The sequence below is a fragment of the Salmo salar genome, chromosome ssa02, assembly GCF_905237065.1.
Source record: "Salmo salar chromosome ssa02, Ssal_v3.1, whole genome shotgun sequence".
Classification (NCBI taxonomy): Eukaryota; Metazoa; Chordata; class Actinopteri; order Salmoniformes; family Salmonidae; genus Salmo; species Salmo salar.
Window position 1 is genome coordinate 1672206 of NC_059443.1, and position 23197 is coordinate 1695402.

Below are 23197 nucleotides of genomic sequence, written 5' to 3' on the forward strand. Positions count from 1 at the left end.
TACTATAGATATACACTACACTACACTTCCAATACTATAGATAGACACTACACTTCCCATACTATAGATAGACACTACACTACACTTCCTATAATATAGATAGACAGTACACTACACTTCCCATACTGGAGATACACACTACACTTCACATACTGTAGATAGACACTACACTTCCCATACTGTATATAGACACTACAGTACACTCCCCAAACTGTATATAGACACTACAGTACACTTCCCATATTGTAGATTTGCCTACAGGAGTTTCCCCCCCTCTCTTTCTTCCTGGATAACTTTGATCCTGGCTCGGCCTAGGTCGGAGAGTAAAAAACATTCTCTCTTCCCCAGAGGTTAATGCCTCTGGTTGGTTTCTAACAGAGATAACCATGGCAACAGGGTATCCCACCGAGGCGCCCAGCGAGCGCTGCCCATTGGACAAAGGCATTGATCAGGATGAGGTCAGGATTAGGCAGTGACAGGTAGACCACCTACTGTAGAGCTCTGATACACACACACACACACACACACACACACACACACACTACACACACACACACACACACACACACTACACACTACACACTACACACACACACACACACACACACACACACACACACACACACACACACACACACACACACACACACACACACACATATACATACACATACACATAATACACACAATAGACACACACACACACTCATACTCACAATACAACCAGCTAAGCTGTTTAGAGTCAATGGGATACAAAGGCTGTGTTTATCCATTCATGCAGAAGAGATGTACTTTAAAAAAAAATATATATATATATTATATAGATATAGTTTGTATATATTATACAGTTATAGTTTTTGTTTATGTATATATATATATATAATATAGATATATTTTGTATATATTATACAGTTATAGTTTTTTTATGTGTATATATATATATATATAATATAGATATATTTTGTATATATTATACTGTTATAGTTTATATATACAGTTGAAGTTGGAAGTTTACATACATCTTAGCCAAATACATTTCAACTCAGTTTTTCACAATTCCTGACATTTAATCCTAGTAAAAATTCCCTGTTTTAGGGCAGTTAGGATCACCACTTTATTTAAAGAATGTGAAATGTCAGAATAATAGTAGAGAGAATGATTTATTCTTTCATCACATTCCCAGTAGGTCAGAAGTTTACATACACTCAATTAGTATTTGGTAGCATTGCCTGAAATTGTTTAACTTGGGTCAAACTTTTCGGGTAGCATTCCACAAGCTTGCCACAATAAGTTGGGTGAATTTTGGCCCATTCCTGATGACAGAGCTGGTGTAACTGAGTCATGTTTGTTGGCCTCCTTGTTCGCACACACTTTTTCAGTTCTGCCCACAAATTTTCTGTAGGATTGAGGTCAGGGCTTTGTGATGGCCACTCTAATTCCTTGACTTTGTTGTCCTTAAGCCATTTTGCCACAACTTTGGAAGTATGCTTGGGGTCATTGTCCATTTGGAAGACCCATTTGCGACCAAGCTTTAACTTCATGACTGATGTCTTGAGATGTTGCTTCAATATATCCACATAATTTTCCTCCATGATGCCATCTATTTTGTGAAGTGCAGCAAAGCACCCCCACAACATGATGCTGTCACCCCCGTGCTTCAAGGTTGGGATGGTGTTCTTCGGCTTGCAAGCCTCCCCCTTTTTCCTCTAAACATAACAATGGTCATTATGGCCAAACAGTTCTATTTTTGTTTCATCAGACCAGAGGACATTTCTCCAAAAAGTACAATCTTTGTCCCCATGTGCAGTTGCAAACCGTAGTCTGGCTTTTTTATGGCGGTTTTTGAGCAGTGGCTTCTTCCTTGCTGAGCGGCCTTTCAGGTTGTGTCAGTATAAGACTCGTTTTACTGTGGATATAGATACTTTTGTACCTGTTTCCTCCAGCATCTTCACAAGGTCCTTTGCTGTTGTTCTGGGATTGATTTGCACTTTTCGCACCAAAGTACGTTCATCTCTAGGAGACAGAATGCGTCTCCTTCCTGAGTGGTATGACGGCTGCGTGGTCCCATGGTGTTTATACTTGCGTACTATTGTTTGTACAGATGAATGTGGTACCTTCAGGCATTTGGAAATTGCTCCCAAGGATGAACCAGACTTGTGGAGGTCTACAATTTTTTTCTGAGGTCTTGGCTGATTTCTTTTGATTTTCCCATAATATCACACAAAGAGGCACTGAGTTTGAAGGTAGGCCTTGAAATACATCCACAGGTACACCTCCAATTGACTCAAATGATGTCAAACAGTCTATCAGAAGCTTCTAAAGACATGACATCATTTTCTGGAATTTTCCAAGCTGTTTAAAGGCACAGTCAACTTAATGTATGTAAACTTCTGACCCACTGGAATTGTAATACAGTGAATTATAACTGAAATAATCTCTCTGTAAACAATTGTTGAAAACATTATGTATGTAAAGTTCTGACTTCAACTGTGTGTGTATATCTGTATATATTATAAAGTTATAGTTTATGTATATATTATGTAGATCTAGTTTGTATGTATTATACAGTTATAGTTTATATATATATACATTATATAGATATAGTTTGTATGCATTATACAGTTATAGTTTATGTATATATTATGTAGATATAGTTTGTATGCATTATACAGTTATAGTTTATGTATATATTATGTAGATCTAGTTTGTATATATTATACAGTTATAGTTTATATGTATATATTATATAGATATAGTTTGTATGCATTATACAGTTATAGTTTATGTATATATTATGTAGATCTAGTTTGTATATATTATACAGTTATAGTTTATATGTATATATTATGTAGATCTAGTTTGTATGTATTATACAGTTATAGTTTATATATATATATATTATGTAGATCTAGTTTGTATGTATTATACAGTTATAGTTTATATATATATATTATATAGATATAGTTTGTATATATAATACAGACATAGTTTATATATATATTATGTACATATAGTTTGCAAACACTATACAGTTACCGATTTGTATATATTGATATATATTATATAGATATAGTTTGTATATATTATACAGTTATAGTTTATATGTATATATTATATAGATATAGTTTGTATATATTATACAGTTATAGTTTATATGTATATATTATGTAGATATAGTTTGTATATGTTATACAGTTATAGTTTATATGTATATATTATGTAGATATAGTTTGTATATGTTATACAGTTATAGTTTATATATATATATATATGGTTTGCTTCATGTCTTTCAGTATGGTCTGCTTCATGTCTTTCAGTATATATATATATATATATATATATATATATATATATATTATAAAGATTTAGTTTGTATATTGTAACGGGCGTCGTAAGGAGTGGACCAAAATGCAGCGGGTATAGTCCTCATCTTCTAATTTATTAAAGGAAAAACACTTAAACAAAACAAACGACGAAAACAGTCCAATAAGGTGCACAGACTAAACTGGAAACAACCACCCACAAACACAAGTGAAAAACAAACACCCTTAAATATGGCCTCCAATTAGAGACAACGACAACCAGCTGCCTCTAATTGGAGGTCATTGAAAAACACAACATAGAAATAGAAAACTAGAATAAACACAGAAATAGAAAATATAGAACATAAATCAAAAACCCCGAAACAAACAAAACAAACACCCCCTGCCACGCCCTGACCAAACTACAATAACCCCTTTTACTGGTCAGGACGTGACATATATATTATACAGACATAGTTTATATATATATATTATATAGATAGTTTGTATATATTATACAGTTATAGTATATATATATATATATATATATATATATATATATATATATATATATATATATATATATATATATATATATATATAATATACTATATACTGCTCAAAAAAATAAAGGGAACACTAAAATAACACATCCTAGATCTGAATGAATGAAATAATCTTATTAAATACTTTTATCTTTACATAGTTGAATGTGCTGACAACAAAATCACACAAAAATAATCAATGGAAATCCAATTTATCAACCCATGTAGGTCTGGATTTGGAGTCACACTCAAAATTAAAGTGGAAAACCACACTACAGGCTGATCCAACTTTGATGTAATGTCCTTAAAACAAGTCAAATGAGGCTTAGTAGTGTGTGTGGCCTCCACGTGCCTGTATGACCTCCCTACAACGCCTGGGCATGCTCCTGATGAGGTGGCGGATGGTCTCCTGTGGGATCTCCTCCCAGACCTGGACTAAAGCATCCGCCAACTCCTGGACGGTCTGTGGTGCAACATGGCGTTGGTGGATGGTGCGAGACATGATGTCCCAGATGTGCTCAATTGGATTCAGGTCTGGGGAACGGGCGGGCCAGTCCATAGCATCAATGCCTTCCTCTTGCAGGAACTGCTGACACACTCCAGCCACATGAGGTCTAGCATTGTCTTGCATTAGGAGGAACCCAGGGCCAACCGCACCAGCATATGGTCTCACAAGGGGTCTGAGGATCTCATCTCGGTACCTAATGGCAGTCAGGCTACCTCTGGCGAGCACATGGAGGGCTGTGCGGCCCCCCAAAGAAATGCCACCCCACACCATGACTGACCCACCGCCAAACCGGTCATGCTGGAGGATGTTGCAGGCAGCAGAACGTTCTCCACGGCGTCTCCAGACTGTCACGTCTGTCACATGTGCTCAGTGTGAACCTGCTTTCATCTGTGAAGAGCACAGGGTGCCAGTGGCGAATTTGCCAAACTTGGTGTTCTCTGGCAAATGCCAAACGACCTGCACGGTGTTGGGCTGTAGGCACAACCCCCACCTGTGGACGTCGGGCCCTCATACCACCCTCATGGAGTCTGTTTCTGACCATTTGAGCAGTCACATGCACATTTGTGGCCTGCTGGAGGTCATTTTGCAGGGCTCTGGCAGTGCTTCTCCTGCTCCTCCTTGCACAAAGGCGGAGGTAGCGGACCTGCTGCTGGGTTGTGCCCTCCTACGGCCTCCTCCACATCTCCTGATGTACTGGCCTGTCTCCTGGTAGCGCCTCCATGCTCTGGACACTACGCTGACAGACACAGCAAACCATCTTGCCACAGCTTGCATTGATGTGCCATTCTGGATGAGCTGCACTACCTGAGCCACTTGTGTGGGTTGTAGACTCCGTCTCATGCTACCACTAGAGTGAAAGCACCGCCAGCATTCAAAAGTGACCAAAACATCAGCCAGGAAGCATAGGAACTGAGAAGTGGTCTGTGGTTACCACCTGCAGAACCACTCCTTTATTGGGGGTGTCTTGCTAAGTGCCTATAATTTCCACCTGTTGTCTATTCCATTTGCACAACAGCATGTGAAATTTATTGTCAATCAGTGTTGCTTCCTAAGTGGACAGTTTGATTTCACAGAAGTGTGATTGACTTGGAGTTACATTGTGTTGTTTAAGTGTTCCCTTTATTTTTTTTGAGCAGTATATATATTATATACTATATATATATTATGTAGATATAGTTTGTATATATTATACAGACATAGTTTATATATATATATATATTATGTAGATATAGTTTGTATATATTATACATTTATAGTTTACAATATATATATATATACTTTATCTATATAGAGTACCAGTCAAAAGTTTGGACACAGCGACTCATTCAAGTGTTTTTCTTTACTTTTACTATTTTCAACATTGTAGAATAATAGTGAAGACATCAAAACTATGAAATAACACATATGGAATCATGTTAAACAAATCAACATATATATTCTCTATTTGACATTCTTCAAAGTAGCCACCCTTTGCCTTGATGACAGCTTTGCACACTCTTGGCATTCTCTCAACCAGCTTCATGAGGAAATCACCTGGAATGCATTTAAATTAACAGGTGCGCCTTGTTAAAAGTTAATTTGTGGAATTTCTTTCCTTCTTAATGCATTTGAGTCAATCAGTTGTGTTGTGACAAGGTTCTTCTTCTTCCCTGTGTCCTCTTTTATTTCATGTCTTTCAGTATGTCTGCTTCATATCTTTCAGTATGATCTGCTTCATGTCTTTCAGTATGGTCTGCTTCATGTCTTCCAGTATGGTCTGCTTCATATCTTTCAGTATGGTCTGCTTCATGTCTTTCAGTATGGTCTGCTTCATGTCTTTCAGTATGTCTGCTTCATGTCTTTCAGTATGATCTGCTTCATGTCTTTCAGTATGGTCTGCTTCATGTCTTTCAGTATGGTCTGCTTCATATCTTTCAGTATGGTCTGCTTCATATCTTTCAGTATGGTCTGCTTCATGTCTTTCAGTATGGTCTGCTTCATGTCTTTCAGTATGGTCTGCTTCATGTCTTTCAGTATGATCTGCTTCATGTCTTTCAGCATGGTTTGCTTCATGTCTTTCAGTATAATCTGCTTCATATCTTTCAGTATGATCTGCTTCATATCTTTCAGTATGTCTGCTTCATGTCTTTCAGTATGATCTGCTTCATGTCTTTCAGTATGGTCTGCTTCATATCTTTCAGTATGGTCTGCTTCATATCTTTCAGTATGGTCTGCTTCATATCTTTCAGTATCGTCTGCTTCATGTCTTTCAGTATGGTCTGCTTCCTATCTTTCAGTATGGTCTGCTTCATATCTTTCAGTATGTCTGCTTCATGTCTTTCAGTATGGTCTGCTTCATGTCTTTCAGTATGGTCTGCTTCATGTCTTTCAGTATGGTCTGCTTCATGTCTTTCAGTATGGTCTGCTTCATGTCTTTCAGTATGATCTGCTTCATGTCTTTCAGTATGGTCTGCTTCATGTCTTTCAGTATGGTCTGCTTCATGTGTTTCAGTATGGTCTGAGGAGATGTCATTAGCAAGAAAGACTGGAACATTTAGAAAGTTTTTCTTCAACTTTCTTTATTCATTTTAATTCTCATATCTCAGCTTCTTCCTTGATTATCCAGCAGCTTTCTGGTTATTGCGTTTATGTAATGAAACACCCAGACACCCACAAAAATTATACGGAGAGACAGTTGGAATGAGAAGTGTGTGTGTGTGTTTGTAAGCGATGTGAAGTTGTGTGTGTGTGTGTTTAGGGCATTGTGATTAATCTGAGATAGTTATTAAAGCCTGGGTTGGAGGGACACTCTTACCCCCTCTTTCTCTCTCTCCCCCTCCCTCACTTTCTGTCTTTCTCTCTCTCTCCCCCTCCCTCACTTTCTGTCTTTCTCTCTCTCTCCCCCTCCCTCACTTTCTGTCTTTCTCTCTCTCTCCCCCTCCCTCACTTTCTGTCTTTCTCTCTCTCCCCCTCCCTCACTTTCTGTCTTTCTCTCTCTCCCCCCTCCCTCACTTTCTGTCTTTCTCTCTCTCTCCCCTCCCTCACTTTCTGTCTTTCTCTCTCTCCCCCTCCCTCACTTTCTGTCTTTCTCTCTCTTCCCCCTCCCTCACTTTCTGTCTTTCTCTCTCTATCCCCCTCCCTCACTTTCTGTCTTTCTCTCTCTCCCCCTCCCTCACTTTCAGTGTTTCTCTCTCTCTCCCCCTCCCTCACTTTCTGTCTTTCTCTCCTCTCTCCCCCTCCATCACTTTCAGTGTTTCTCTCTCTCTCCCTCTCCCTCCCTCACTTTCTGTGTTTCTCTCTCTCTCCCTCTCCCTCCCTCACTTTCAGTGTTTCTCTCTCTCTCCCTCTCCCTCCCTCACTTTCAGTGTTTCTCTCTCTTTCCCTCCCCCTCCCTCACTTTCTGTGTTTCTCTCCCTTTCTCTCGCCCCTCCATCACTTGGGAATTGGGTTCCATTTAGAGCGCTGTAATGGTGTGTGCTGGTGGCAGGGAAGTCAGGCGCAGGGGAACTAACGAACTTGGTATAAACGGAGTCGTTTAATAAGTGCTCATAAAACTCAGAAAACCAAAATATACAAAATAATAAAAGTGGGTACAAAACCCGTCGCACATCGGAACATAACTTGCACAATACATACAATCAAACAATCTCCGACAAGGACATGAGGGGAAACAGAGGGTTAAATACACAACATGTAATTGATGAGATTGGAACCAGGTGTGATGGAAGACAAGACAAAACCAATGGAAAATGAAAAATGCATCAGCGATGGCTAGAAGGTCGGTGACGTCGACCACCGAACACCGCCCGAACAAGGAGAGGGACCGACTTTGAAAGAAGTTGTGACAAACGCAGCCCTTGTATTCTGCCTCGCTGGCCTGCTGACGAGATACCGTTCAGCTGAAAGGCCCTGGAGAGCCTGGTGAACTTTATCTAGCATTAGCATTCAGCTAGCGTTAGCCGGATATTTCATGGAGCGGTGTGTGGGTGTTAGCTATTGTTAGCCTGATATCTCATGGAGGAGTGTGTGTGTTAGCTATCGTTAGCCTGATATTTCATGGACTGGTGTGTGTGTGTTAGCTAGCGTTAGCCTGATATCTCATGGAGCTGTGTGTGTGTGTGTGTGTGTGTGTGTGTGTGTGTGTGTGTGTGTGTGTGTGTGTGTGTGTGTGTGTGTGTGTGTGTGTGTGTGTGTGTGTGTGTGTGTGTGTGTGTGTGTGTTAGCTAGCGTTAGCCTGATATCTCATGGAGGGATGGGACGCCTCTTTCTACAGCATCAGTCACAGCAGTCATTACCAACTAGCTTCCCAGTGCCTGTAGCCCCTGGGGCATAAAGATGCTATGTCAACATGACTGTGTGTGTGTGTGGGGGGGGTGTTGAGAATCCTGCTCTCCCACCCCACCCCCCGGGATATGAGTGAAGATGCTGTGTCAACATGAGAGCCAAGCTGATGGCCTCGAGCAGAGATCTCAGCGCTGACACACTCGTTTTACGGCTGTTCGTCTAAAACAACGTGGCTGCTAGCTGGAAGGGAGAGACGTCACGTCCGGCTCCAAAACGGCACTACATTTAACTAGGGCCCATAAGGCTCTGTTCAAACCTAGTGCACTTGATAGGGAGCAGGGTGCCGTTTAGGACAGCCTAGGAGACAAAGCAGCAGTCAGTAATATGGACTCGTTAGTATTCATGTAGCATCACCTAACCTGCTGCACAGTAGGCTGTTCTGCCTGGCGATGAGAACACAAGCATATCTGTCAGTGTATGTTACTGACCATAGTGAGGGTTTGTTGTTGTGTTGTGGGGTTTAGTTTAGTCCCACATGGCCTGACATACTGACTATAGTGAGGGTTTGTTGTTGTGTTGTGGGGTCTAGTTTAGTCCCACATGGCCTGACATACTGACTATAGTGAGGGTTTGTTGTTGTGAGGTTTAGTTTAGTCCCACATGGCCTGACATACTGACTATAGTGAGGGTTTGTTGTTGTGTTGTGAGGGTTAGTTTAGTCCCACATGGCCTGACATACTGACTATAGTGAGGGTTTGTTGTTGTGTTGTGAGGGTTAGTTTAGTCCCACATGGCCTGACATACTGACTATAGTGAGGGTTTGTTGTTGTGTTGTGGGGTTTAGTTTAGTCCCACATGGCCTGACATACTGACCATAGTGAGGGTTTGTTGTTGTGTTGTGAGGGTTAGTTTAGTCCCACATGGCCTGACATACTGACTATAGTGAGGGTTTGTTGTTGTGTTGTGAGGGTTAGTTTAGTCCCACATGGCCTGACATACTGACTATAGTGAGGGTTTGTTGTTGTGTTGTGGGGGTTAGTTTAGTCCCACATGGCCTGACATACTGACTATAGTGAGGGTTTGTTGTTGTGTTGTGGGGTCTAGTTTAGTCCCACATGGCCTGACATACTGACCATAGTGAGGGTTTGTTGTTGTGAGGTTTAGTTTAGTCCCACATGGCCTGACATACTGACTATAGTGAGGGTTTGTTGTTGTGTTGTGAGGGTTAGTTTAGTCCCACATGGCCTGACATACTGACTATAGTGAGGGTTTGTTGTTGTGTTGTGAGGGTTAGTTTAGTCCCACATGGCCTGACATACTGACTATAGTGAGGGTTTGTTGTTGTGTTGTGAGGGTTAGTTTAGTCCCACATGGCCTGACATACTGACTATAGTGAGGGTTTGTTGTTGTGTTGTGAGGGTTAGTTCAGTCCCACATGGCCTGACATACTGACTATAGTGAGGGTTTGTTGTTGTGTTGTGAGGGTTAGTTTAGTCCCACATGGCCTGACATACTGACTATAGTGAGGGTTTGTTGTTGTGCTGTGAGGGTTAGTTTAGTCCCACATGGCCTGACATACTGACTATAGTGAGGGTTTGTTGTTGTGTTGTGAGGGTTAGTTTAGTCCCACATGGCCTGACATACTGACTATAGTGAGGGTTTGTTGTTGTGAGGGTTAGTTTAGTCCCACATGGCCTGACATACTGACTATAGTGAGGGTTTGTTGTTGTGTTGTGGGGGTTAGTTTAGTCCCACATGGCCTGACATACTGACTATAGTGAGGGTTTGTTGTTGTGTTGTGAGGGTTAGTTTAGTCCCACATGGCCTGACATACTGACTATAGTGAGGGTTTGTTGTTGTGTTGTGAGGGTTAGTTTAGTCCCACATGGCCTGACATACTGACTATAGTGAGGGTTTGTTGTTGTGTTGTGGGGGTTAGTTTAGTCCCACATGGCCTGACATACTGACTATAGTGAGGGTTTGTTGTTGTGTTGTGGGGGTTAGTTTAGTCCCACATGGCCTGACATACTGACTATAGTGAGGGTTTGTTGTTGTGAGGGTTAGTTTAGTCCCACATGGCCTGACATACTGACTATAGTGAGGGTTTGTTGTTGTGTTGTGAGGGTTAGTTTAGTCCCACATGGCCTGACATACTGACTATAGTGAGGGTTTGTTGTTGTGTTGTGGGGGTTAGTTTGTATTTGTATTTATTATGGATCCCCATTAGTTCCTGCCAAAGCAACAGCTACTCTTCCTGGGGTCCAGCAAAATTAAGGCAGTTTATATAATTTAAAAAACATTACAATATATTCACAATATCACTGTGCCCAGGCCCTACTCCACCACTACCACATATCTACAGTACTAAATCCATAGTGTGTGTGTGTGTGTGTGTGTGTGTGTGTGTGTGTGTGTGTGTGTGTGTGTGTGTGTGTGTGTGTGTGTGTGTGTGTGTGTGTGTGTGTGTGTGTGTGTGTGTAAGGGTCTGTGCCAATGTTTGTGTTGCTTCACAGGCCCTGCTGTTCCGTATGGTGTTTTCTGATCTGTTTTTTAAATCTAATTTTACTGCTGCGTCAGTTACTTGATGTGGAATAGAGTTCCATGTAGTCATGGCTCTATGTAGTACTGTGCACCTCCCATAGTCTGTTCTGGACTTGGGGACTGTGAAGAGACCTCTGGTGGCATGTCTTGTGGGGTATGCATGGGTGTCTGAGCTGTGTGCCAGTAGTTTAAACAGGCAGCTCAGTGCATTCAACATGTCGATACCTCTCATAAATACAAGTAGTGATGAAGTCAATCTCTCCACATTCTTTTGGGTTCCAGGTAGAACCCTTTTGGATTCCATATAGAACCCTCTGTGGAACGAGATTGACATGCATATTATTAATATTAGCTCTCTGTGAACATCCAAGGGCCAGCCATGCTGCCCTGTTCTGAGACAATTGCAATTTTCCTAAGTCCTTTTTTGTGGCACCTGACCACACGACTGAACAGTAGTCAAGGTGCGACAAAACTAGGGCCTGTAGGACCTGCCACGCTGATCGTGTTGTTAAAACTTCTTCAGGATCGGTGTCCCATCCACGGGACGGTTGAGCTAACGTAGGCTAATGCAATTAGCATGAGGTTGTAAATAACAAGAACATTTCCCAGGACATAGACATATCTGATATTGGCAGAAAGCTTAAATTCTTGTTAATCTAACGGTACTGTCCAATTTACAGTAGCTATTACAGTGAAATAATACCATGCTATTGTTTGAGGAGAGTGCACAGTTTTGAACATGAAAAGTTATTAAGAAACAAATTAGGCACATTTGGGCAGTCTTGATACATAATTTTGAACAAAAATGCAATGGTTCATTGGATCAGACTAAAACTTTGCACATACACTGATGCCATCTAGTGGCCAATATCTAAATTGAACCTGGGCTGGAATAATACATTATGGCCTTTCTCTTGCATTTCAAAGATGATGGTACAAAAACAATACAAAAAAAGTGTTGTTTTTTTCTTTGTATTATCTTTTACCAGATGTAATGTGTTATATTCTTTTCACATTTCCACAAACTTCAAAGTGTTTCCTTTCAAATGGTACCAAGAATATGCATATCCTTGCTTCAGGGCCTGAGCTACAGGCAGTTAGATTTGGGCATGTCATTTTAGGCGAAAATTGAAAAAAAGGGTCCGATCCTTCTTTTTTAACTGCATTGTTTGTTAAGGGCTCGTATGTAAGCATTTCACTGTAAGGTCTGAATCTGTTGTATTCGGCACATGTGACTAATACAGTTTGATTTGATTCGAGCATGTTTGGGATGCTCTGGATTGACGTGTACGACAGCGTGTTTGAGGTCCCGCCAATATTCGGCAACTTCACACAGCCATTGAAGAGTATTGGGACAACATTCCACAGGCCACAATCAATAGCCTGATCAACTCTATGTGAAGGAGATGTGTCGCGCTGCATGAGGCAAATGGTTGTCACACCAGATACTGACTGGTTTTCTGATCCACGGCCCTACCTTTTTGTTAAGGTTTCTGTGACTAACAGATGCGTATCTGCATTCCCAGTCGTGTGAATTCCGTAAATTAGGACCTAATTAAATTATTTCAATAGACCGATTTGCTTATATGAACTGTAACTCAGTAAAAAAAATCTTTGAAATTGTTGCATGTTGCGTTTATATTTTTGTTCAGTGTACAGGATTTGTTGTAATATTCCATTGGTATTTTCTGGTGGATTAAACTGAAATTGCAACCAACTGAGATGATGTCATAACACACTGTCACGTCCTGACCATAGAAAGCTGTTATTTTCTATGGTAGAGTAGGTCAGGGCGTGACAGGGGGGTTTTCTAGTTTAGTTTTTCTGTGTTGTTATATTCTAGTTTTGTATTTCTATGTTGGGGTTTTGTTTGGGATGATCTCCAATTAGAGGCAGCTGGTCCTCGTTGCCTCTAATTGGAGATCATACTTAAATAGGGTTTTTTTTTCCACCTGGGTTTGTGGGAGATTTGGTTTTTGAGTTATTGTATGTTTCAACTGTGTGTCACGTTTTGTTGTTTTGTTCGTTCAGTTTATTGTGTATGTATTGCATAGTTTCACAGTGATAATAAAATGTGGAACGACACACACGCTGCACTTTGGTCCGCTCCTTCCTACGACAACCGTGACACACACTGGTTCTGACCAGTCTCCCTACGAGCCCTGGGCAAAATAAAGCCATCCACCGCACTCTGAGGAAAAAAGGTGCTATGAATGCTTTATCTTAATTTGATCATCCTGTTGTTGCAAGACATTTTGTAGTGAATTCAAGGTTTTAAAAAAGGCTTCTGAAGTTTGTACTTTCCACTTTAAAATGTCAGACTTGATTTGCCCTAATGGAAAATATATCAACCCTCTACAAAAAATGTCCATTCATTATAATCCATGTAATAATTCACATTTCCTGTTGCTGCAGGATACTTTTTCTGCTGTGAGAAACTGGGTCAAATTAAGGTGGCATCTGTATCTAGAACCTCAAAGGGTTCTTCGGCTGTTGTCATAAGAGAACCTTTTGAAGAACCTTTTTAGGTTCCAGGTAGAACCCTTTTGTGTTCCACGGAGAACCCGTTCCACAGAGGGTTCTATATGGAATCCAAATGGGTCCTACCTTGAACCTAAAAGGGTTCTACCTGGAACCTAACAGGGTTCTACCTGGAAACTAACAGGGTTCTACCTGGAACCTAAAAGGGTCCTCCTATTGGTATAGCTGAAGAACTGTTTTGGAACCTGTTTTTCTAAGACTGTATATATGGGATAGGGTGTCACTTGGGATGCAGTCTACGTCTAATGATATGGTTAATTATGAGACTCTTGGCCTATTAACACCATCGTATTATTGAGTTACACCCCCTTTTGCCCTCAGAACAGCCTCAGTTTGTCTGGCCATGGACTCTACAAGGTGTCTAAAGTGTTCCGCAGGGATGCTGGCCCATGTTGACTCCAATGCTTCCCACAGTTGTGTCAAGTTGGCTGGATGTCCTTTGGGTGGTGGACCGTTCTTGTTTCACACAGGAAACTGTTGAGCGTGAAAAACCCAGCAGCGTTGCAGTTCTTAACACACTGAAACGTGTGTGCCTGGCACCTACTACCATACCCCGTTCAAAGGCTCTCACATCTTGTTTCTTGCCCATTCACCCTCTGAACGGCACAAATACACAATCCATGTCTCAATTGTCCCAAAGGCTTAAAAATCCTTCTTTAACATGTCTCCTCCCCTTCATCTACACTGATTGAAGTGGATTTAAATGAAATCAACAAGGGAATCATAGCTTTCACCTGGTCAGTCTATGTCATGGAAAGAGCAGGTGTTCCTAATGTTTTGTCCAGTCAGTGTAAATTCTGGCTACTAGACCAGAGATGATTCCCCTGGTCAGTCTATGTCATGGAAGGAGCAGGTGTTCCTAATGTTTTGTCCAGTCAGTTTTGGCTACTAGACCAGAGATGATTCCCCTAGTCAGTCTATGTCATGGAAGGAGCAGGTGTTCTTAATGTTTTGTCCAGTCAGTTTTGGCTACTAGACCAGAGATGATTCCCCTAGTCAGTCTATGTCATGGAAGGACCAGGTGTTCCTAATGTTTTGTCCAGAGCTGATCTAAGGAGGTGATGTAGCCTTGACAGCATCTGGAAATGACATTGAGCTCTGTGATGTGATGTCAATAGAAGTCAAGGCCCACACTGGGTGGAATATGAGAGGAGAGAGACGGACTGTGTGTCCAGCCAAACTATTCCTGTGTTCTGTCAGACACACACACACACACACACACACACACACACACACACACACACACACACACACACACACACACACACACACACACACACAGACAGACTCCGAGTGACAGGAGAGAGGGGGACTGTGTGTCCAGCAAAACTATTCCTGTGTTCTGTCACACACACACAGATACACACACACACAGACAGACAGACAGACAGACAGACAGACAGACAGACAGACAGACAGACTCCGAGTGACAGGAGAGAGGGGGACTGTGTGTCCAACAAAACTATTCCTGTGTTCTGTCACACACACACACACACACACACACACACACACACACACACACACACACACACACACACACACACACCCATTTACAGGCACACACACGCACACATACACACACACATACAGACACACACAATACCAGAGAGAGTGACAGGTGAGAGAGAGATTGTGTGTCCTCGGAGACTGTCTGCTTAACTCGTCCTCAGCTAGTGGTGTGTGTGTGTGTGTGTGTGTGTGCGCGCAGCAGAACAACACAGGAATAGTTTTGCTGGATACACAGTCCCCCTCTCACCTGTCACTCGGAGTCTGTCTGTCTGTCTGTCTGTCTGTCTGTCTGTCTGTCTGTCTGTCTGTCTGTCTGTCTGTCTGTCTGTCTGTCTGTCTGTCTGTCTGTCTGTCTGTCTGTCTGTCTGTCTGTGTATCTGTGTATCTGTCTGTGTATCTGTCTGTCTGTCTATGTATCTGTCTGTCTGTCTGTGTATCTGTCTGTCCTGTCTGTGTATCTGTCTGTCCTGTCTGTGTATCTGTCTGTCCTGTATGTCCTGTCTTGTCCTGTCTAAGTAGTAAGACTGGCCATGACATTGGTGAGGCTGGTTGGATGGCCAGCGGAATAACAGCTAGAAATCCAATGACATCAGTATCAGATCAGATCCCATGAGACAGGGATGAGATGCTACTCTGCAACACCATCAAGCTGGTGGTACTGCCCAGTGGAGCGCCGCCTGGTGGTACTGCCCAGTGGAGCGCCGCCTGGTGGTACTGCCCAGTGGAGCGCCGCCTGGTGTTACTGTTCAGTGTAGCGCCGCCTGGTGGTACTGCCCAGTGGCGCGCCGCCTGGTGGTACTGCCCAGTGTAGCGCCGCCTGGTGGGACTGCCCAGTGTAGCGCCGCCTGGTGGTACTGCCCAGTGTAGCGCCGCCTGGTGGTACTGCCCAGTGGAGCGCCGCCTGGTGGTACTGCCCAGTGGAGCGCCGCCTGGTGGTACTGCCCAGTGGAGCGCCGCCTGGTGGTACTGCCCAGTGGAGCGCCGCCTGGTGGTACTGTCCAGTACCCCCCCCCATCAACAGGAGCAGGACCCCTACTAACCTGTACATCTCCAACCTGCCTGTATCCATGGATTAGTGCTAACCCTCTATCTCGCTCTCTCTCTGTCCCTCTCCCTTTCTCTCTTTTTCTCTCTCTCTCTCCCTCCGTCTGTCCCTCTCTCCCTCTCTCTCTCTCCCTCTCTCTCCCTCTCTATCTCTTTCTCTCTCCCTCCCTCTCTCTCCCCCTCTCTCTCTCCCTCTATGTCCCCCCCCCCCCACAGCAACAGGAACAGGACCCTACTAACCTGTACATCTCCAACCTGCCTGTATCCATGGATGAGCAGGAGCTGGAGAACATGCTGAAACCGTTCAGTCACGTCATCTCAACACGGGTACTACGGGACGCCAACGGGGTCAGCAGAGGAGTCGGCTTCGCCAGGTACACACACACACACACTCACACACACACATACGCTGAAACATGCGCACACACACACACACACACATATATATGCAGAAACATACACACACACACACTGGGTGATGTTCTGATTTGAAATACGCACGCTGAACTTGAATTTCCTCAAATCCCATTGGCATCAATTTAAAATGTATTTGTCAAATTGTAATTTTGTGCGTTTTCATCTGGACTCTGTATCAGGCCCCCGGAGTGAATGTAGAGTCTCCTCACCTTGTTCCTGTGACCTTAGTCCCCCTGACTGTCCCCTTATGGAGAGTCCTTCTCAGTTCCCTCTGGACCGTGCTGGAAAAACTACTCAATTGTTATATTTGAGTAAAAGTAAAGATACCTTCATAGAAAATAGTCAAAATGAGTCACCCAGTAAAATACAACTTGAGTAAAAGTCCAAAAATTATTTTGTTTAAAATATACTTAAATATCGAAAGTAAATGTAATTGTTACAATATTCTTAAGTATCAAATGTAAAAGTAACTGGTATAAATCATTTAAAATTCCTTCTATTAAGCAAACGGCACCATTTTCTTGTTTTTTAATTTAATTTCCTGATATCCAGGGTGCACTCCAACACTCAGACATCATTTACAAATGAAGCATTTGTGTGTATTGAGGCCATCATATCAGAGGCACTAGGGATGACCAGGGTTGTGAATTGGACTTTTGGGTGTCTGGGGAAAATGTATGGAGGTAAAAAGTACTTATTTTCTTTAGGAATGTAGTGGAGAAAAAGTAAAAGTTGTCAAAAATTATATAAGCAAAGTAAAGTATAGATACCCCCCCCCCAAAAAAATTTTACTTAAGTAGTACTTGAAAGTATTTTTACACCACTGCCTCTGGAATGTGCCAGCGATTAGAAACCCAGCCAAGCCTCTTTATTCAGGTGTGTCTTTTCCTGGTCTGGCCTCTCTGTATTCAGGGTCAGTGGCTGGAGAGAACGACTAGAGAAAGATTTCTCTGGCATCACCCTCTGATTCCCTGAGAGAACGACTAGAGAAAGATTTCTCTGGCATCACCCGCTGACTCCCTGAGAGAACGACTAGAGAAATATTTCTCTGGCATCACCCTCTGACTCCCTGAGAGAACGACTAGAGAAATATTTCTCTGGCATCACCCGCTGACTCCCTGAGAGAACGACTAGAGAAATATTTCTCTGGCATCACCCTCTGACTCCCTGAGAGAACGACTAGAGAAATATTTCTCTGGCATCACCCTCTGACTCCCTGAGAGAACGACTAGAGAAATATTTCTCTGGCATCACCCGCTGACTCCCTGAGAGAACGACTAGAGAAAGATTTCTCTGGCATCACCCGCTGACTCCCTGAGAGAACGACTAGAGAAAGATTTCTCTGGCATCACCCGCTGACTCCCTGAGAGAACGACTAGAGAAATATTTCTCTGGCATCACCCTCTGATTCCCTGAGAGAACGACTAGAGAAAGATTTCTCTGGCATCACCCGCTGACTCCCTGAGAGAACGACTAGAGAAATATTTCTCTGGCATCACCCGCTGACTCCCTGAGAGAACGACTAGAGAAAGATTTCTCTGGCATCACCCTCTGACCCCCTGAGAGAACGACTAGAGAAAGATTTCTCTGGCATCACCCGCTGACTCCCTGAGAGAACGACTAGAGAAAGATTTCTCTGGCATCACCCGCTGACTCCCTGAGAGAACGACTAGAGAAATATTTCTCTGGCATCACCCTCTGACTACCTGAGCCAAGCTCAGCTGATAATTAGCCCTTCGGACATGATTGGGTGAACACAGATGAACGGGCCCTCACAAAGAAGCTGCGTCGTAGAGCAGAGAGCAGAGCGGTGAATGGAGCCTTTCAATGGACAAAGGAAACAACATCCAGTCCCCATCCTCTTCTCTTCCTCTCCTCCTCCTTCCCTCTCTCCCTCCTCTTCTGTTTCCTTAAGCAACCCACAGGAAAGGCCGGTTAGTGTGTTTGACCTGACTGAAACTCTCTTCTCTCTCTTTCCCTCTTTCCCTCTTTCTCTCTCTCTCTCTCTCTCTCTCTCTCTCTCTCTCTCTCTCTCTCTCTCTCTCTCAATTTAAGCGGCTTTCTTGGCATGGGAAACATATGTTTACTTTGCCATAGCAAGTGAAATGGATAAACAAAAGTGAAATAAACAATAAAAATGAACAGTAAATATTACACTCACAAAAGTTCCAAAAGAATAAAGACATTACAAATGTCATATTATGTATTTATATACAGTGTTGTAACAATGTGCAAGTGGTTAAAGTACAAAATGGAAAATAAATAAACATAAATATGGGTTGTATTTACAATGGTGTTTGTTCTTCACTGGTTGACCTTTTCTTGTGGCAACAGGTCACAAATCTTGCTGCTGTGATGTCACACTGTGATATTTCACCCAGTAGATATGGGAGTTTATCAAAATTGGATTTGTGTCTGTGTGATCTGAGGGAAATATGTGTCTCTAATATGGTCATACATTGGGGAAGGAGGTTAGGAAGTGCAGCTCAGATCCCACCTCATGTTGTTGGCAGTGTGCATATAGACTGTCTTCTCTTGAGAGCCAGGTCTGCCTACAGCGGCCTTTCTCAATAGCAAGGCTATGCTCACTGAGTCTGTACATAGTCAAAGCTTTCCTTAAGTTTGGGTCAGTCACAGTGGTCAGGTATTCTGCCACTGTGTACTCTCTGTTTAGGACCAAATAGCATTCTAGTTTCAGATTTTTTGTTAATTCTTTCCAATGAGTCAAGTAATTATCTTTCTGTTTTCTCATCATGATCTATCTCTGTCCCTTGCTCTGTCTCTTGCTCTGTCCCTTGCTCTGTCCCTTGCTCTGTCCCTCGCTCTGTCCCTCGCTCTGTCCCTCGCTCTGTCCCTCGCTCTGTCGCTCTCTCTGTCGCTCTCTCTGTCCCTCTCTCTCTCTCTCTCTCTCTCTCTCTCTCTCTCTCTCTGTCGCTCTCTCTGTCCCCTCTCTCTCTCTCTCTCTCTCTCTCTCTCTCTCTCTCTCTCTCTCTCTGTCCCTCTCTCTGTCCCTCTCTCTCTCTGTCCCTCTCTGTCTCTCTCTGTCCCTCTCTCTCTCTCTCTCTGTCCCTCTCTGTCCCTCTCTCTGCCCCCCCCCCCTCAGGATGGAGTCGACAGAGAAGTGTGACGTGGTGATTCAACATTTCAACGGAAAGTTTCTGAAGACTCCACCAGGCGTACCAGGTATGAGGAACAGCTTCTGTCTTTTTGGGGTGTTGTGTTCAAAGTGCTTAGATTTGTAACTTAAAGGCCCAGTGTCATTCAAAAATTTCATTTTCCTGTGTTGTATATATATATTTGCACACTATGAGGTTGGAATAATACTGTGAAATAGTGAAAATGATGATAATGCCCTTTTAAGTGAAAAACTTTTCACCTGTTTTGGTGGGATGGAGTTTTGGCCTGCCTGGTGACATCACCAAATTATTGAATAGACCAATAAGAAAGAGAGTTCTAAACCTCTCTGCCTCTTCAGCCCCCCCCCCCCAGACAGTCCTAGCAGAATTCCTGTTTAAGAAATTGCTCTTTGCTAAAAAGCTATTTCTGTTGTTTTTTTTACAATTTTAATTTAAAACAATCACAGTAAAGTGCTTAATTGTTACCCAAAAGATATTGAGATTAAAACGGGTGCATTGGACCTTTAACCTCAGCTCTGAGTCCTAGAGAAACCTGTGCTGTGTGTCCTGAAAGTACCTCTGATGATTTTACAAGTGTGTCAATGAATCCAAAAGTAACTGAGTCTCTGACATCGCCTGCAGCCAACAAGCTATCCCCTTCCCTATAAACACAGCAGTAAACGCCCCAAGCAGAACCCTGGTTTACACGCAGGCACATAGCCGTCCTAACCTGTCAGCCTGGGGTCCTCATGCCTCCATGATGGTTCCTGTCTGGCTCAAGCTGAGCTCAGTTTCCTACTGCGCTGTGTCTGATGGCACTTCTCTCTCCATGGGCTGTCCTTCTGGCTCAGAGCACAACCTCCATGTTTTATTCAGAACCACAGGAGGAGGGAGAGAGAGAGAGATAGCGAGAGAGATAGCGAGAGAGAGAGAGATAGCGAGAGAGAGAGATAGCGAGAGAGAGAGAGATAGCGAGAGAGAGAGAGATAGCGAGAGAGAGAGAGAGATAGCGAGAGAGAGAGAGATAGCGAGAGAGAGAGAGGGATAGCGAGAGAGAGAGGGATAGCGAGAGAGAGAGAGAGAGAGATGAGGGATAGAGGGGAAGCTAGAGAGAGGGATAGTGAGAGAGAGAGAGAGAGATGAGGGATAGAGGGGAAGCTAGAGAGAGAGATGAGGGGATAGAGGGGAAGAGAGATGAGGGGATAGAGGGGAAGACAGACAGACAGACAGAGAGAGCGCAGTAGATTGTCGAGCGGTCTCTGATCTAGAGATATGATTTGTGAGGTGTATCTGTGTGGCAGACAGGAAGACAGGTGCATGATGGATCACTCAATCTATCTTTGTCTGATACTCCCAGGACACCGCCAGCCTCCTTCGTGTGTGTGTGTGTGTGTGTGTGTGTGTGTGTGTGTGTGTGTGTGTGTGTGTGTGTGTGTGTGTGTGTGTGTGTGTGTGTGTGTGAAGTGTGTGTAGCCTATGCATTGGAAGGTGTAACTGATCGTACCCATTTGGACTCGGCAAGCAGGTAGTCTTCATAGAGACCCGTAACCAGACTGAATGAGATGGGGATACAGGAAACCTGTACGATTAGCCACAGACAGTGGAATAACATGACTATACTGAACAGAGATGTACTACAATACAGTAGGGTCTACATCCCAAATGGCACCCTATTCCCTATGGTCTCTGGTAGAAGATACAGTAGGGGCTACATCCCAAATGGCACCCTATTCCCTATGGTCTCTGGTAGAAGATACAGTAGGGTCTACATCCCAAATGGCACCCTATTCCCTATGGCCTCTGGTAGAAGATACAGTAGGGTCTACATCCCAAATTGCACCCTATTCCCTATGGCCTCTGGTAGAAGATACAGTAGGGTCTACATCCCAAATGGCACCCTATTCCCTATGGCCTCTGGTAGAAGATACAGTAGGGGCTACATCTCAAATGGCACCCTATTCCCTATGGCCTCTGGTAGAAGATACAGTAGGGTCTACATCCCAAATGGCACCCTATTCCCCATGGCCTCTGGTTGAAGATACAGTAGGGTCTACATCCCAAATGGCACCCTATTCCCTATGGCCTCTGGTAGAAGATACAGTAGGGTCTACATCCCAAATGGCACCCTATTCCCTATGGCCTCCGATAGAAGATACAGTATAATCTCCAGGGATAGGTCTAATCGTGTAAAGTATGTTTAGATAGGTGTAATCAACCAATGTAAAGTATGTTTAGATACGGGTAATCATGTAAAGTATGTTTCGATAGGTGTAATCATGTAAAGTATGTTTCGATAGGTGTAATCATGTAAAGTATGTTTAGATAGGTGTAATCATGTAAAGTATGTTTAGATAGGTGTAATCATGTAAAGTATGTTTCGATAGGTGTAATCGTGTAAAGTATGTTTAGATAGGTGTAATCGTGTAAAGTATGTTTAGATAGGGGTAATCGTGTAAAGTATGTTTAGATAGGGGTAATCGTGTAAAGTATGTTTAGATAGGGGTAATCGTGTAAAGTATGTTTAGATAGGGGTAATCGTGTAAAGTATGTTTAGATAGGGGTAATCATGTAAAGTATGTTTAGATCGGTGTAATCTAGAGCCAAGAGTGTTGATTTTTAATCCGAGGGTATCCTGATATTGACGTACTTGTTGAATTATGCAACAGAAGGTGACAACAACAGTAATGAATAAGTCTGTATAGACAGAGCAAGTGTTTGGTGGTCGCAGCCACACTCCACCCCTTTATGTTAATGTATTCATATATGCACACCCACATGGTGTATTTATGCAAATGAGGCACATTTCATTTTCTTTATTTTAACGCAAAATATTTTTTACATGAATTCCTGATACAACAAGAAAATGTATGTATGAGTGCATTTGACAGAGATGACATTTGACAATACATTGAATATCTGAATGATCACCAAAATCCCTGCGCTTGTCCGTGCCAGTAAAATGTTTACTGCTATAATTCAGTCAATATGTGATGCATTAAAAACATTTACATTTACATTTAAATCATTTAGCAGACGCTCTTATCCAGAGCGACTTACAGATTGGTGCATTCACCTTATAATATCCAGTGGAACAACCACTTTAAAAAACCATTCTAAACTTTTAGAGTACCTTCCTCCATTGTCCAATTGTTGAATTTATTCGAATTGTTTTAAAAAAAAACGTTTTAACAATTTTGATGACCGTTGCTAATATAACTTGGAACTTGAAAACATTTCACTTCTATGTGCAACGTGGGATGCTAGCGTCCCACCTGCGGGACACAGCCAGTGAAATATCAGGGCGGCAAATTCAAAACAACAGAATCTCATAATTCAAATTTCTCAAACATACAACTATTTTACACCATTTTAAAGATACACTTGTCCTTAATGCAACCACATTGTCCGATT

The 23197-nt window shown here is 42.6% G+C and overlaps 1 protein-coding gene across 2 annotated transcripts in view; it reads left to right on the top strand.

Moving 5' to 3' along the window:
- The window catches only part of LOC123727355 (RNA-binding motif, single-stranded-interacting protein 3), a 220033-nt gene that overhangs the window by 128467 nt on the left and 68369 nt on the right, over positions 1-23197 (top strand). For both annotated transcript variants that reach the window (XM_045696412.1, XM_045696415.1), the window contains exons 5-6: positions 16470-16627; positions 19774-19853. In XM_045696412.1, the coding sequence (XP_045552368.1) occupies positions 16470-16627; positions 19774-19853 (238 nt within the window). The remainder of the gene's footprint in view (positions 1-16469; positions 16628-19773; positions 19854-23197) is intronic.